Below are 15984 nucleotides of genomic sequence, written 5' to 3'. Positions count from 1 at the left end.
ATGTGTTGTCTTTCTATAAAATAGAATAATATTAATTATTATTATTTTTTTTAATTGCGATTTCTCTCAAATTCTTCAATCAAAGTATCAAGTATATCAGAAATTCAGTATAAGATCAAGGAGCACCTCTTTTGTTCCTCTAAATGTTGACTGCTTATCTGAAAAATGCTCCGATCAGTGGATTAATATGAATTAACTTTAGCTTTTTGTTTTCTTCTTGGCTTTTACTTTATCTCTCCACCTATAAATTTTTTCTACATTAGTGAATGTTAAATGACAGCATGGAAAACCCTGAAAGACAGTATGTGTATCATTTTAGAGGGTCTATAAAACGGTCTTTATGTTTCTATTTATTTGATCTCTTGTCACCCTCGATATTGCGCTTTCTGTTGACTCCAGTTCTTAGGTTTACGAAGGCCTGGACGGTCTCGTTGACTTTAGCGTTGAGGTTATGCTTTTTAGCGAGCTTGACAATGTAGCCGTTAATGAATTCGATTTCAGTGTCTCTAAGATTCAGGGTGTCTTGTCTCATGGAACTGCTATTTTGACGGTTCACGACACAGCCGACAGTCACCACTTCCTGTAACATGTGAGCAGTGTTGAGGACAGAGTTAACGGATAACTGTGGATAGCCGGATTTGCCCTGGTACTCTTGTTCATAGTCAAAAAGGGATTTGTATTCGACCCTGAGAATTTGGAGACATTCGTCGATGATAAGTGTAAATATTTCAGAGCAGTCGTCAGCGAGTTCTCCGTTGACACAGTCGACGATTGAAGTGACCGGGTTGATACATGAATTGACCAAGAATTTGTAAAGTTGTCCCATTAGCATTTCTTGGTAAGTCATTTGCTTACAATTGATTGCTTGCGCAAATTTGGGCTCTGTCAACAATTTTACAAGCTCATTCTCTTGACTGTCCTTCGCAGCACTTTCGAGGCTCTGAATAGAGTCACTCACGTCCCATGGTAATTTAGCAATTTTCAAGTCGCCCGTACCAGCATGTTTATAAGTAAACCCCTGATCCTGATAAGCACCATGAGAAATAACACCCTGGAATAACTGCGGTCTTCTCTTTGGATCAGTGAAAACATCCTCTTTCAACATTTCTGGAACACCAAGACCATTTTGAATCAAAATCAAGTTTGTATGTGAATTGATAAACCTCATATATGGTTGTAAAGCATCCTTGGTTTGATAGGTTTTCGTAGTGATGATAAGATTCCTGATAGGTTCACCGGCAAAAGTCTCAGGACATTCACTTCTCTCCACAGTACTATTCTCCACCGGCTGATCCTCTAGAAACATCTTCCGAATCTTGATAGTGCTCTGGTATTCATCTTGGAATCTCGATAATCTTTCCTTAGACCTAAATAACGGAATCACAGAAGCGTTGGTATACCGAAGCAAATCGGCCGCTAAGAGAGCACCCATGGCACCAAGCCCCAGAATATGCACTATTGGTCCCGGATTAAGAGTCATTGCGTCAATTATGGTAGATTTTGACGTGGATCTTTGTTCGAAAAGTTTTGATTATAGATCTCGAAATTTTTCAAATAATGTAAGCTATAAAAGCTTAAAAAACCTACGCTACAATGACTCTATCTGTACATAAATTTACAATTCGCCCTTGACGACAGCTCCAGATTTCAAGTCTCTAGCGCTGACTCTCAATAGACCGTCCTTGTTGATGTTGAAGACCACTTCAATACCGTTAGTGACACCTTTGACACCTAGCTCCATTAGCTTGGTGCTCAAAGTGTATAGTTTCTCTCTAATGATCTCAGGCTCGTCATCCTCACTGTCAGACCATTCTTCTTCATCATCATCCTGTTCCTTTGCTTCTTTTTCAGTTGGCTCGACGGTTCTTTCTTCAACGTGATGCTCACCTTCGTAGACACCAATCAATAGATCACCCTTAGCTTGCTTCAAAGTGAGTTTCTTCTGCACTGGGTAAGAAGTCTCGGCTAGCAGCACTGGATAGAATTCGCCCTGGGAACCAACTAAACCGATGGCCTTTGGCAAGTGTGGAGTGTTGATGACAACTGGGCTTAGAGCCTCGGCCAATTCACTAGCATCGTATTCGCTTGCCAATCTGGCTTGTAGAGCTGCACCAGAGGCAGATAGTTCGTTTGGTTGGCTAGTAGCTTGCTTGGAAGCTGGACCTAAGATCTGGACGGATTCTGGGAACATAAATTCCAAGTTGGTAGTCAATTTTGGACTGTAAGCGACACCACCACAGAGCAAGACAGCAGAGATATCCAATGGATCTAGCTCAGCTTTGGCAATAACATCGTCGATGAAAGCGGCTAGCTGGGAGAAAACTTTGTTTGTAACCAATTCGTATCTCATTCTGTTGATAGAAGCATGGTAGTCGAAACCATCAGCCAAAGAGTCGATCGAGATTGTGGCTGAAGTAGTATTGGACAAAGTGTTCTTGGTAGCGGATGCGTGAGTTCTCAACTTGGCCATAGATCTAGCATTAGTTCTTGGGTTGCTCTTGTTTTTCTTTTCGAAGTCCTTGGCGAAATATTCAACCAATTCGTTGTCCAAGTTATCACCACCCAAGTTGGTATCGTGCTTGGTGGCTAGAATGGTAAAGATACCGTTACGCACAGCGATAACAGCAGCATCGGATCTGGTACCACCAAAATCGGCCACAACTACGTTGACGTCTTGTTCGAATGGGAATTGTTCCGCGTGAGCCAACAAAGCAGCAGATGGTTCATTGATGAATTGAACAATCTTCAAGCCAGACTTACCAGCAGCAGCTTCCAAAGCCTCCTTCTGCTCAGAAGTGAAACTGGTTGGAACTGTGATAACAACCTCAGAAACCTTGGAACCAATGTAATCTTCAGCTGCCAATTTCAACCTTCTCAAATGTCTAGCTACAACTTCATCTACAGTAATAGTCTCTTGCTTGTCCTCACCTCTGGAGATGACAAACCCAACTTTACCTTCGACTTCCACAGCTGGAGCACCATATGCGCACTTGGAAACATCTGCCTGTGCAAATGGTAAACCAATGAAATCACGGAAGTTTATAATAGTGTTCTTTGGGTTTCTGACCAGTTGTTGCAAAGCTTGGCCACCATGATACTCATCAGAACCAACGTAAGACAAAACAGATGGAATAGAACGTTCACCGTCAGGGTTGGCGATCACATCGACGTCATTCTTTGGATTGACATAGGCTATCGACGAGGTAGTGTTACCAAAAGTTATACCAATGATTGGAGACGATGACATAGTAACTGGATGCTTGAAAAGGACTCTTAACAATCTTCAATCCCTCATTAAAATGATCAAATTAATCGTTTCTTGACAATTTTTTATTAATTTTCACTCGATGAGATGAAAAAAAAATTTCAAAATTGGCTCGTTTTCTGTGATGGGCTGGGAATACTAGTTAAACATTTGGATAAAACGAAGTATACTAGGTAGAAGAAATGTCTTTAATTCGTTGTAACCATTCCTAATCAGTTATGCAACGCTGGATTATATGGTAAGGATTTTTCCTGCTTTCTAGATTTTTTTTTGGACGATTCTGTCTCAAAAACTTAATAAATCATATTAAAATATAGATTCTTGCTTGGTTAGTAATACCTACCCATACTAGCAGCTCTTGCCCATATTGCTAGAAAACCACCACTAGTGCAGTACATTTTAACATAAAAGTGTCATAACTCATTCAAAACGGCCAAGTGATCAGTCCTTTGCAGCTTAAAGCTGAAAACTCACAATACGATACAGAAAAGTCCCCTATTGATTGTATCGTCTACTTGGTTGCTCGTACCTTTGGTAAAGCTTAGGCGACTATGTCTCATTCTGGTGCTGCCACTTTCAGGAAGATTGCAGGTATCCTGGCCATTGATGAGGATGTTTCGCCAGCAGAGTTGAAATGGAGGTCTCCCGATGGCACCAAGTCTACCAGGATAGTGTTGAATACTATCGATAAATTGCAGGCTACTCCTCCCACTAGTGACAAAATGATGTTGAGATTATTAACCAAAGTTGATGAGTCGAAGAAACAGAAGGACAATGAGGGCAATGAAGTAGCTCCAAAACCACAAATACATGTGTTTACTTTTAACAATAGGACTGTTATGGACAATATCAAAGTAACTTTACAGCATATAATCTCTCGTTACAAGGACGATGAAGTATATGAAGAAAAGAGAAGGAAAGAGGATGCGACAGCCGGTAATACGCCGACTCCCTCAGTTACTCCACCGACCGGTACTTTGCTAAACTCAGAGACCCTCGATGACTCCTTATCAAAGGCTAAACTGGTGACAAACCTTAAATTGCAACAGTCATTACTAAAAGAGAATAAACCTTTGATGAGAAGTTTTCAAGAAACAGTAATTAATGCGGGGTTACCACCATACGAGTTTTGGTCCACTCGTGTACCCATGTTAAGAGCTTACGCATTATCCATTTCACAAAAAGTGGGACCTTACAACGTGTTGTCCACGATTAAACCTGTGGCTTCATCAGATAATAAGGTTAATGTCAACATTTCAAGAGAGAAAATTCTGAGCATCTTTCAAAACTATCCGATCGTGAAGAAAGCTTATATGGATAACGTTCCCAAGAATTTCAAAGAATCTGAATTTTGGGCAAGATTCTTCTCATCGAAACTTTTCCGTAAATTAAGAGGTGAACGTATAATGCAAAACGACAGGGGTGATGTGATCATCGATAGATATTTAACGCTCGACCAGGAATACGACAGAAAAGACGATACCGCACTTTTACACCCTGTCAAGAAGACAATCGACATTGATGGTAATGTCCAGGATGATCCCGTGCTTAAAGGTAACAAACCAGATTTCACAATGCAACCTGGTGTTGATATTAACGGCAATTGCGACGGGACAGTAGATATTCTAAAGGGCATGAATAGACTAAGTGAGAAGATGATCATGTCCCTGGAGAACCAGTATTCGAGGTCTAATTTACAGCAAGAGGATCTTGATCGAGATGAAAGGGAGGAGCTTGATTTTTCAGATTTAAAAGAAAATTATCAGGAAGATTATGCTGTTATAAAGCTGAAGAATCAACGGGATGAAGGTTCGTCTGAAGCTAAAGTGTTTATCGAAAGATCAAAGGAAAAGCAAAAGCATATGGATAAGAACAAAGTTAATGAGCAGATTTTCTTGGTGCTCGATAGTCTTTCCAAGAAGCTTGACTTGTCTCAAGTAGCAGATAGTAACAGCCATAATAATGAAATCAATCAACGAGTCATAAATGCTGTCAAGATAAATGCGAAACAGGCGAAGCACCATAATATTGATTCTTCATTGGGTACTTTTGTCGGAAGCAAGATCGAAGAGTCAGAAGCTGCATCCAAACTGCCCCTGGACCTACTGGAAAGTTGTCGTATGTTACACAGTACATGTTGTGAATTTTTAAAACATTTTTACCTTCATTTCTACAGTCCAGAGCAGAAGAGACAGCTATTAGCGAGAAAGCTTTCAAGGAACCTCAAAGACTGTTCGGAAAAGATCACGGAGTTACTGGATGATGTTCAGAAGGGTGATGGTGAGACCATGTCAAGCATATGTCGATCCTACCTAAAACCAGTGATGATTTCTATCGATCGAGCAATCGGAAAATATAACGATTCTCAGGCAAAGACCCAATGACGAAGGTTGCATCTGCGATCATTATTTGACATTTATTCGTACATAATATTAGCATCTATCATCTTTTAACGTTCCTCTCTATCCATGTCCATTCTAGCGGCCATTCGAGAACGTCTTCCACCACTCCTTGCAATCTTCTCCTTGTTTCTCCTGTTTAACTCCATAATGACTTCACCGTTGGCCTTATCGACAGAGTTCCTCAATGACATGACGAGATCTCTGTCCACATTTTCCTTTGGCAGTTTCTTACCCAAAACTTCTTCAATACGCAATATTAATTCCAAATCGTACTGTGAAACCAATGAAATGGACTTACCAGATCTTCCCGCTCTAGCTGTTCTACCGACACGATGAATGTAAGACTTCGAGTCCACCGGAATATCATAATTGATAACTATATCCACGGATGGGATATCCAGACCTCTGGCAGCAACATCAGTGGCCACAAGGATAGATCTTCTACCAGCCTTAAACAAATCCAAGGCACCAGTTCTTTGGTTTTGATTCAGGTCACCGTGCAGAGCTGTGGCATTGAACTCTAAAAGATTACACAGTCCCGATATTCTTTCGGCGTTAGCCTTTGTTCTTGTGAAGATAATAGTCGTCTTACCAATGAACTCATTCAGTAGATAAATCAAAAATGTGTTCTTTAACCCACCAGGAACCACCATTAAGGTTTGGACTAAAGTGTCTACAGTTTGGTACTTGTTGGAGACAGCACATTTCACCGGATCAGTCAAACTAGCCCTTTGAAGCTTATCAATCTTGGACGTCATAGTGGCAGAAAATAAATATGTGGTTCTGCCCTGTGTAGGAATAATCTTCAATATTCTGTCTAAAACAGGCCCAAACTCCATATCTAGCAACCTGTCGGCTTCATCCATCACCAGAAACTTCAGTTTACGCAGTGAAAATCCCTTAGTGTTCTCTAAATGATCCATAAGTCTACCTGGAGTGGCAATAATAATGTGCGGTTTACGCATCAGGTCTCTTGCCTGATCCATCATATTCATACCACCGACGATACAAGTTGTACGTGCTCCCATAATCGTTCCCAAAGAGTCAAAAGTCTCCTTAATCTGCTGAGCCAATTCTCTCGTTGGTGACAAAATACATGCATAGTAAGGCGACTGGTCGTGCCACAATCTGTTCAAAATCGGTAGAGCAAATGCTGCGGTCTTTCCTGAACCAGTCTGCGCAAGACCTATAATATCCTTACCTTCCAAAGCCGGAGGTATCGCTTTGGCCTGGATTGGTGTAGGTTTGGTAAAATTCAAATTTTTACATGCTTGGAGTAGTTCTGGAACAATGTTCAGGCCTGAGAAGGATTCCAAAGTCTTTTCAGTTGAATCATCCTGTTCTACTTCCTCAGTCCTAGGAGTTTCCTTCTTAGGTTCAACTTCTTCCTCTTCACTGTCAGAACTAGATATCTCATCCTGAGCTTGCAGTTTTTTCTGATTCTCGAGGGCCTTAGCTCTAATCTTAGCTGCCAGTGATGACACTTCCTTACTGTTAGCGGGCTTGTTCTTTTTCACTACTGCACCATTTTTTGTCCTGCTTTTTTCTGACATATTCAAAAGCTTTGATTGAGTACCAATAGTTGATAAGGTAGCTTGAATCGGCTCGCAAATGCTTGATTATACCTCCTTCTTACCTCATCTCATCTCATCTCATCGCTTTTTTACTTTGCAAATTTTTCAGAATGCGTCGATGAAAAATTTTGCAGGAAATCGCATCTCATCGCAGGAACAATTCAAAAGATCAGCAAACATTGGCACTTAAAGGCGACTTGAGTGAGTTTGCCAGCCTCTGTTAGAGTATTTGAGTAGGAATTGTAATGGCTAGGAGAAGAACAAAGAAGAGGACGCATGTGCAGCAGACTTCAGAGGATTTGAAGCAGATTCCAAAATCCATGGTGATACGGGTGGGGCAGACTTCGTTGTCAAACCACTCGTTGAACCAATTGGTTAAGGACTTTCGTCAGATCATGCAGCCTCATACGGCATTGAAATTAAAGGAGAGGAAGTCAAACAAATTGAAGGACTTTGTGGTTATGTGTGGTCCGTTGGGTGTTTCCCATCTTTTCATCTTTACACAGTCGGAAAAGACCGGTAATGTCTCTTTGAAAATTGCTAGAACACCTCAGGGCCCTACTATTACATTTCAAGTGGAGAATTACTCGTTGGATAAAGATATCAAGAATTATTTGAAAAGACCTAAGTCTCTCAATAAAGAAGATTTGCTAAGTCCACCTTTATTGGTACTTAATGGGTTCAACGCGATGAAAAATAAGAAGAAGGACACTGATGAAAGTAATGACGAAGCCAATGTGGAGAAAGTTGTGATCTCAATGTTTCAAAACATTTTCCCACCATTGAACCCAGCAAGAACTCAACTTAACACTATCAAGCGTGTCTTTATGATCAACAAGGACCAAGAGACTGGTGAGATTTCGATGCGTCATTATTTCATCGATATTAGAGAAGTGGAGATTTCAAAGAACTTGAAGCGTCTCTATAAGGCAAAGCAAAACTTGAATAAAGCAGTGCCGAATTTGCATAGAAAAGAGGACATCTCTTCCCTGATTTTGGATCATGATGTTGGAGCATATACTTCTGAATCTGAGATAGAAGATGAATCGATAGTGAAAGTGGTAGACACAAAGGATATCAAGACAAGTAAACCACCTACAGTCAAGAAAGAGCAAGATGAAGGATCCGCGTTACCAACTCAACCAAATGAACCTATAACGGCACCTCGTAAGAAGGCCGTCAAGCTAACGGAGCTAGGTCCAAGACTCGAGTTGAAGCTAGTCAAGATAGAGGAAGGTATCTGCTCTGGAAGAGTCCTACATCATGAGTTTGTTCAAAAGACCAGTGCTGAGATTAAAGCACTTGAGAAGAGACACATGGAGAAGATGAGAATCAAGGAACAAAGAAAGAAGGAACAGGAGGCAAATATAGCTCAAAAGAAAGCCGTTAAGGAAGCAAAGAAGCAAAGGAAGCTGGAAAGGAGAAAGGCCAGAGAACAACTGGTGGCGAACGGTGAGGAAGGTGAGAATGCAGATGTCTCCATGAGCGAAGGTGAAGAAAGTGGAAGCGGAAGCGATAATGAGCATTACAATGACGTTCCTGAGGATTTAGATAGTGACTTGTTCAGTGAAGTAGAAGAATAGTTATTGAAAAAACGTGTAAACTAGTAGCAAATATTTCACACTATATTGATTAAACAAAAGTCAAGAGCTAATATTACAGTTATAAATCATTGCATATGCTGATGGGGGAGCGTAACTTATCATTAAAATACAGCATCATGTAGTGGACAGAAATTCTTACCAATGTATTGAGCATCCTTGGACTTCATCTTCTGAGCTTTCTTATTGAACCAACTCTTAATGCATTTGTAATGGAAAATACATAAGCATTCCAATCTACCCACTTTCTCGCTGGGCATCATATCTTCGAAGCAAATAGGGCATTCAGTGTACTGTCCGTCGTCTCTGGGGGCCACTTTGTAAACCAACATTCGATTGTGGGAAGTGGGACTCAAAGTATCGTTCGCCGAACTATGGTGTTGCTGTATTTCAGATGCTTTTCGAAGGCATTCCTCTACATGATCCTGAGCCTGTTTATCGGTGCTTAGTTTAGTGAGATCGAAGTTACAGATTGGACAACCAGGATCATCATCAACTTTGGTACGTCGTACGCTGCTGCTACGACTTTGAGGAACCTCCTGTGTTCTCTCAGTCTCATTAGCTTGTTTAATCACATCGTTAGGTTCAACTGAAGTAGCGGGTGAACTTTCATCCTGAGCATTTGAAGCCCCACGCTGCCCAAACATGGCCGATCCGTCTCTCAATTCCAAGCGTTTCCCCCATGGTGAGAGAAGTAGCTTTAAATGCAGTAAATTATCGTAACATGAATCACAAGTTCTGTAAGGTGGATATTCTTCATCATTTTCAGACCTCTTAACTACTCTCACTCGCTTCCCATCATATCTAGCCAACTTTTCAGAACAGGTTCCACAGAATATACCTCCACAGCACCTACAATGATGTTTTCTGACCAAAAAGGAGAACTGAGTGTGACAGTTTAAGCAGTTTTGCATATCTTCATCAGGCTGCCACACAGCGAAACTGTTGACAAAACTGGTATCTCCCACCATCTTAAAACTGCTGAATCACCCAAATGAAAGTACTCAGTACCCTCGAGGAGATATATACGGGAGTGAGCCAATATAACTTTTATCTTATAGGTATCAAGACTGTCTTGATAAGATCAATGAGCTTCTTGAACTGATGAGGAACAGTGAGAGGCTGACAGATAATATCATGTGACTAGCCCAATATAAGAAGTTAGGCCTCTGAATTAGTTGCTGAGAGCTTCTTAGTTGCCTTGGCTCTTTTGCAAGTCTTGTTATTGCGAAATGGCCTCTGTTGAGGAGCCTGACAGCCAATTCTTGTCATTTAGCTCTCAATCACAATCTGAGAAGTGATGAAAATGGGTTATGACACTTGCAGGGTTTAATTGAGGCTCTAGAAACATTCGTATCCATGTTATAAGTTTTGTTTCGACCAGATTTGCGCACCCTTTCTGATTTAAGAGATATTTTGTATGCGATGAGATGTCTTGAAAGTTCGCGAGTACCAATTACTTCTTCAATGGGCCACCAATGCAACGGATTATCAAGGATCTTTTGAATCCTTACCATTTGGAACGATACGGCAATTTGATAGGAGGAAGAATTCCTCATATAAGTACACCAAAGTCTCTAAGTATTGGTGAACATTTACTCTATTTTAATCCTGTGTCCAAGCAATTGGGCACCGATGGGTATTATGATGACCAGTCACCTGGTATGATTTTAAAGGATGCAAACCTGAAATATTCAAGACGAGTTTGGGCTCAAGGCACAATTGATGTTGCTGGACCATTAGAGTTCAATCGAGAATATAAATGCCAAGAGAAATTACAGTTCATCAAAAAAGTTAGAGGAGACCATTATGTGTGCATCGAACGTCTGATTTCTGGAGATGACAAGCAAATGTTACTGCGAGAGACAAGAACGTTAGCCTATACAAATTCTTTAGCGAGAGAAAGTACTTCAATATCGATAGATTCCAGTGAAAGTATATCTATTGGATCGTTTACCTTCCAAAAAATGGATATTGTCATCTATGGACAGTTGTCTCTAAATCCACATAGAATTCATTGGGATCGCACCTATTCCTGTGAGAAGGAGGGCTATAAGAACATCATCGTTCAAGGTCCATTTGCTCTGCAAGTGTTGCTAAGATATGCCCAGAACTACATTCAATCTCCCGTTTCGCAGGTCAGATACAGAAATTACAACTATATTTACCCAAATACCAGGGTCGAGATTCTCGTGCGTAGTTCGAGTAAGAACTACCAGGTGTGGATGAGAGATTCCGAGAACCGCGATATTGTTTTTTTGAAAGCAGATATGATATGCTAATGATAGTGCTTAATTTCTTGTGCCTCTAGTTGATGGTGCGTCTTCAACCAGTGCTGGAATTTCTCTTTTGGCTTCAAGTCAGCGTCCACCACATTTACACGCAAACGATCTGTGTCAGACCGCCACTCTATGAAGCATGTTACGTCTTTCAATGTCATCGCTAGCAGTAATTCCTCATCCACATCGGTAACAGATTCAATCTCTTCCAGTTTTCGATGGCTGAGATTCATCTGAGCTTCATAGAGGGTTGCCAGAACGTTTTTATCATCACGAAAGTAACGAAACAGTTCCTTTCCACACTGTAATGGGATTGAAGTTACAGCTGCCAGTACTTTGTCAAGATGTTGGTGATCCCGATGGAGCAAAGCATAGCAATAGCGCATTTCACGTCCCTTCATGGTACTATGAGTACAATTTCGACAATAATCTGTGACACTATGAAGCCATTTGGGTTTGAATTCCCATAAAACACATCTTGAGTCATTTGAAGCGTAGATTTTTGTATAATGATCGGCATAGATCTGCTTATCAAGATCTTTAGATTTAAGATTGGGCATTTTGATGACCAGAACTTTTGTATCGTCCATCTGGGCAATATATTCGCTGATAACAGGCTTCAAGAGTTCTAGGCTTATGGTTTTCAACTCCATATCACACAACGTCCCCTTGAGTAAAGGCTCCACCGTGCTCTTGATGTACTGATAATTTTCCAAGCTATAATCATTATTGCACTTCAGCGAATTCTCGTAACGCACACAGCACCGGTACAACCAATTGGGATTGCCATAATCTATAACAATATTAGCATTTCCCTTGGCAACTACTTTCATGAAGCAGTGTGGACTGAGTAGTTGGCTGTTATTTATCGCAGTTAGGCTGCTTTTTATTCTATACACACTATTTGGAAAAAATTTCCACATAGTAAATCCTCGAAACTCTCATCGATTACAATTATTGTTATACCCAAGAGGTTTAGAGTATTCGTCCAGTAATTACAATGTCCAAGGCTAATGAAAAGTTACCAGATCTGTTGGCAGATGCTGTGTTGAAAGAATCGGTACCAGTTCCAGATGATTTCGTTAAAATTCACGGTATCGATTATTCAAAGCCTGAATCTACCGATATGAAGGCCAGTGATTTGATTGAAGCCATGAAGACAATGGGATTCCAAGCCAGTTCATTGGGCCAAGCTTGTGAAATCATTAACAACATGAGATCTTGGAGAGGAAGACATATTGATGAATTAGAAGATCATGAAAAGAAGGGCTCATTTGATGATGAAGGTTACCAAAAGACTACAATTTTTATGGGTTACACTTCTAATTTGATCAGTTCCGGTCTACGTGAGACTTTGGCTTATTTGGTTAAGAATAAGATGGTCGATGCCGTTGTTGCCAGTGCCGGTGGTGTCGAAGAAGATCTTATCAAATGCTTAGCACCAACTTATTTAGGTAAGTTCTCCTTGAAAGGTGCATCATTGCGTGACCAGGGTCTTAACCGTATTGGTAACCTTTTGGTGCCAAATGATAACTACTGTAAATTCGAAGAGTGGATCGTCCCTATCCTAGATAAAATGTTGGAAGAGCAGGATGAGTACGTTGCTAAGAACGGCGCGGACTGCTTAGAAGCTAACCAGGACGTCAACTCTCCAATTTGGACCCCATCCAAAATGATCGACCGTTTAGGTAAAGAGATCAACGATGAGTCTTCAGTGCTGTACTGGGCTCACAAAAACAAAATTCCAGTTTTCTGTCCATCGATAACGGACGGGTCTATTGGAGATATGCTTTTCTTCCACACGTTTAAAGCTTCTCCAAAGCAATTGAGGGTTGATATCGTAGCTGACATCCGTAAGATCAACTCGATCTCCATGGAGGCATCCAGGGCCGGTATGATTATTCTTGGAGGTGGGTTGATTAAGCATCACATCGCAAACGCCTGTCTGATGAGAAACGGTGCCGACTATGCCGTTTACATCAACACCGGCCAAGAGTTCGATGGGTCCGATGCAGGTGCAAGACCTGACGAAGCTGTTTCTTGGGGTAAAATCAAGGCTGAAGCCAAATCTGTCAAAGTTTACGCCGACGCTACTATCGTCTTCCCTCTCGTCGTAGCAGCCACTTTTGCTAGCGGTAAGAAGCTCGAAAGAACTAGTGATTAAATAAAAGAGCAATGTAAATAGATCATGATTACATAGAACAAGTGATAGGGTATAGAGGATTTGCTTTAAGTAAACCCAATTTTTCAACTCGTCAAATATTCCAAGCTGAATTGATTATGAGTTCAAGAATTTTGTCAACTAGAGAAAGAAAAATGAGAGAACAGGAAAATAGACCTCTTTCAGGCCATAAATAGTGTCAAGGATGCTATGCTGTAGTCTAAGAGCTGTGGCAAAGAGCCGATGTCGTCCTATTCACCCGGCGCTACCTCTATTTGGAGTTAGGCACCAGAGTCATATCAAGACATACATCCCAAAGCCCACGACGAGGGTACATCGTCCAAAAACTGAGAAGGAGATTGCTAGAGAAAAGTTTGAAGAACAATTAAGATCTCCCAACAGATTTGTAAGATGGGGTGCTATTGCAAGATCAGAGAAATTTAGTAAAGGTATGACAAAGTACTTGATTGCAGCCTACATCGTATTTCTGGGCTATGGTTTGTATTTCATGAAGAAACTGTATGCCAAGGATAAAGAGTTAGAGAAACTTACCGAGAGGGAGAAAGAGGGCAAGATAAATGAGTATGAGACCTTGAGGATCAAAGAATTAAGAGGGAAATTAAGAAGACGGGATGAATTGAAGCTAGCTACCTATAGAAATATGATAGAAAATGGTGTCAAGGATTTGGACAATGTTACTTTGGAGAATAATGATCAAAATAGAACTAATGAAAAGATTTTGCCCGCAAGAGACACTACCCCATTTTATGAAGGAAAAGCAGAAGAGTATGATGAAGGTGTCAACTTCGAAGAAAGAGCCATTTTGATGGGTAGAAGGCGTAAATGGTTGATGAATCATTGTGAGGGAGATGTTTTGGAGGTTGCATGCGGAACGGGTAGGAATCTTAAGTACTTGGATCCTCATCGTGTCAATTCGATAACATTCCTAGATTCGTCAGAGAAAATGATGGAAATCACATACAAAAAATTTAAGGAAACCTTCCCAAACTTCTCTAAAGCAGCTTTCGTTGTGGGCAAGGCTGAGAACCTTGTAGAGCTGGCCAAGGGCAAAGAGATTGATTCATCGGTTGCAAAACTCGAAGGAGCTAATGATGATATTGGGACTGTCACAAAGGGCTCGACAAAGATCAAGTATGACACAATCGTCGAGGCCTTTGGCTTATGTTCACACGAAGATCCCGTCAAATCCTTGAAGAATTTTTCCTCATTGCTGAGACCTGAGGGAAGAATAGTTCTCTTGGAGCATGGAAGAGGTACGTACGATTTTGTTAACAAGATACTGGACGATAGGGCTGAAAAACGTCTTAAGACCTGGGGTTGTAGATGGAACTTGGATATCGGGGAGATTCTCGATGATTCCGGATTGGAAATTGTGGATGAAAGTAGAACTCATTTTGGTACTACCTGGTGCATAGTGGCCAAGAAGAAAGGTGCTACCAAGAAGAAAACTGAAGTGGGATTCTTCGAGAAATACTTCCGCTCTAGTATCAGAAATAAGCTTGAGTCTCTCGACGAATCAAAGGAAGGTAAGAAAAATTGATTGAATTGTATATAGTACACTGATTGACTGTAAATATGATTAAAGCGGTGATCCCCTCATCTTTTCTGCGTTTAGTACATCGTCACCTAAACTCTCCATTGCCTCCTTCTCAATTAGACTACCACTGTTCGAATATGACATACTTGCCTCATAAGCACTCACAATTCTCTCTTGCGTGATACCAATTTCGCAATACGCTAGAGCCTTTATAACGTTCGCGTAACGAGCAATTGTTTGTCTTACACTATTCGTTATCGTCGGATCGTTTTCGTCCACATATATCTGCCACGACGACTCTTCTTCTAGCCTTGTTATGGAAACACTATCAGCCTTCAACGACTTGGCTCCCGTAGGACCGCCCGTTGAGCCCATACTAGCGCCCGAAGGTGCATCTCTAGCAGAATCCATCTTTGAAGTTTTTCTCAACCATATATAACCATTTACCCCAAGAACCACTGTGACATTACCTGGTAAGTTGTGCGTATGATTTTTCGATCTTACTATAAGAGAACTGGGCACTTGGCAAAAGACACCATCTCTTAATTTTCCGTACTTTAGAGATCTTGTATGCAAAGATGCGCTTCCATCCTGGAATAACGATTGAACCTCCGCATTCAGTAAATCACCTTCTTTTAGAAAACTTCTCATCTGTAATTCGTCACTCTCTGATTTCCTCCTCAGAATACCACCCGGCAGATTAACAGATCCCAGCATTAGCACAGCATGTTGTTTCCCACCGATATCGACTCTCCACCTCTTATTGCCAACCTCTGCAATTCTCCCAACAATATGATCACCAGTTTCTGGTGAATAACGACCTTTCAAAGGTAAAACAGACAGCAATCTATTAACTTTCGATACAGTCCCAGCAACTGAAGAGTAGGTCATATTATCCAAAAAGTACGTTCCATGGCCTCTCATCCATGCAGGATCCTCACTCACAAGTTCACCAGGAGTCACAATCTGCAATCCAGATTTTTCACCACCGCTTTCTCCCTCATCGACATCGGACATGTCTACGTCTTCATCTTCTTCAAACTCATCGGCTATACTATCAAATTGTTGGAATCCACCACGTCTAGTAGAGACAGTGATCACTTCAGACATCTTAAGTACACCAAATTAAACGATCCAGGGTGTT

General features: G+C 41.0%; 11 protein-coding genes across 11 annotated transcripts; 5 read left to right on the top strand and 6 right to left on the bottom strand.

Moving 5' to 3' along the window:
• Positions 1–346: 346 nt before the first annotated feature.
• Positions 347–1480, bottom strand: PAN5 (2-dehydropantoate 2-reductase PAN5; the record flags this gene model as incomplete). Its single annotated transcript, XM_003681698.1, has 1 exon — positions 347–1480. One exon carries the CDS (start codon positions 1478–1480, stop codon positions 347–349), a length of 1134 nt encoding a protein of 377 aa, XP_003681746.1.
• A 135-nt stretch (positions 1481–1615) lies between these two features.
• SSZ1 (ribosome-associated complex protein SSZ1) lies at positions 1616–3247 on the bottom strand (the record flags this gene model as incomplete). Its single annotated transcript, XM_003681697.1, has 1 exon — positions 1616–3247. One exon carries the CDS (start codon positions 3245–3247, stop codon positions 1616–1618), a length of 1632 nt encoding a protein of 543 aa, XP_003681745.1.
• A 569-nt stretch (positions 3248–3816) lies between these two features.
• Positions 3817–5649, top strand: TFB1 (TFIIH/NER complex subunit TFB1; the record flags this gene model as incomplete). Its single annotated transcript, XM_003681696.1, has 1 exon — positions 3817–5649. One exon carries the CDS (start codon positions 3817–3819, stop codon positions 5647–5649), a length of 1833 nt encoding a protein of 610 aa, XP_003681744.1.
• A 65-nt stretch (positions 5650–5714) lies between these two features.
• RRP3 (RNA-dependent ATPase RRP3) lies at positions 5715–7220 on the bottom strand (the record flags this gene model as incomplete). The annotated part of the gene is made up of 1 exon (XM_003681695.1): positions 5715–7220. The coding sequence occupies one exon, from the start codon at positions 7218–7220 to the stop codon at positions 5715–5717; it is 1506 nt and encodes a 501-aa protein (XP_003681743.1).
• Positions 7221–7486: 266 nt separating this feature from the next.
• SSF1 (rRNA-binding ribosome biosynthesis protein) lies at positions 7487–8824 on the top strand (the record flags this gene model as incomplete). The annotated part of the gene is made up of 1 exon (XM_003681694.1): positions 7487–8824. One exon carries the CDS (start codon positions 7487–7489, stop codon positions 8822–8824), a length of 1338 nt encoding a protein of 445 aa, XP_003681742.1.
• A 122-nt stretch (positions 8825–8946) lies between these two features.
• PIB1 (phosphatidylinositol-3-phosphate-binding ubiquitin-protein ligase) lies at positions 8947–9813 on the bottom strand (the record flags this gene model as incomplete). Its single annotated transcript, XM_003681693.1, has 1 exon — positions 8947–9813. The coding sequence occupies one exon, from the start codon at positions 9811–9813 to the stop codon at positions 8947–8949; it is 867 nt and encodes a 288-aa protein (XP_003681741.1).
• A 507-nt stretch (positions 9814–10320) lies between these two features.
• Positions 10321–11124, top strand: HTD2 (hydroxyacyl-thioester dehydratase HTD2; the record flags this gene model as incomplete). The annotated part of the gene is made up of 1 exon (XM_003681692.1): positions 10321–11124. One exon carries the CDS (start codon positions 10321–10323, stop codon positions 11122–11124), a length of 804 nt encoding a protein of 267 aa, XP_003681740.1.
• IPK1 (inositol pentakisphosphate 2-kinase) lies at positions 11121–12044 on the bottom strand (the record flags this gene model as incomplete). Its single annotated transcript, XM_003681691.1, has 1 exon — positions 11121–12044. The coding sequence occupies one exon, from the start codon at positions 12042–12044 to the stop codon at positions 11121–11123; it is 924 nt and encodes a 307-aa protein (XP_003681739.1).
• Positions 12045–12121: 77 nt separating this feature from the next.
• Positions 12122–13285, top strand: DYS1 (deoxyhypusine synthase; the record flags this gene model as incomplete). The annotated part of the gene is made up of 1 exon (XM_003681690.1): positions 12122–13285. The coding sequence occupies one exon, from the start codon at positions 12122–12124 to the stop codon at positions 13283–13285; it is 1164 nt and encodes a 387-aa protein (XP_003681738.1).
• Positions 13286–13487: 202 nt separating this feature from the next.
• OMS1 (putative RNA methyltransferase) lies at positions 13488–14843 on the top strand (the record flags this gene model as incomplete). The annotated part of the gene is made up of 1 exon (XM_003681689.1): positions 13488–14843. One exon carries the CDS (start codon positions 13488–13490, stop codon positions 14841–14843), a length of 1356 nt encoding a protein of 451 aa, XP_003681737.1.
• Positions 14844–14882: 39 nt separating this feature from the next.
• RRP4 (exosome non-catalytic core subunit RRP4) lies at positions 14883–15950 on the bottom strand (the record flags this gene model as incomplete). The annotated part of the gene is made up of 1 exon (XM_003681688.1): positions 14883–15950. The coding sequence occupies one exon, from the start codon at positions 15948–15950 to the stop codon at positions 14883–14885; it is 1068 nt and encodes a 355-aa protein (XP_003681736.1).
• Between the last annotated feature and the right edge of the window lie 34 nt (positions 15951–15984).

Source organism: Torulaspora delbrueckii, chromosome 5, assembly GCF_000243375.1.
Source record: "Torulaspora delbrueckii CBS 1146 chromosome 5, complete genome".
Lineage (NCBI taxonomy): Eukaryota > Fungi > Ascomycota > Saccharomycetes > Saccharomycetales > Saccharomycetaceae > Torulaspora > Torulaspora delbrueckii.
The sequence above is the reverse complement of the archived record's forward strand: the minus strand, read 5'-3'. Positions and strand labels throughout refer to the sequence as shown.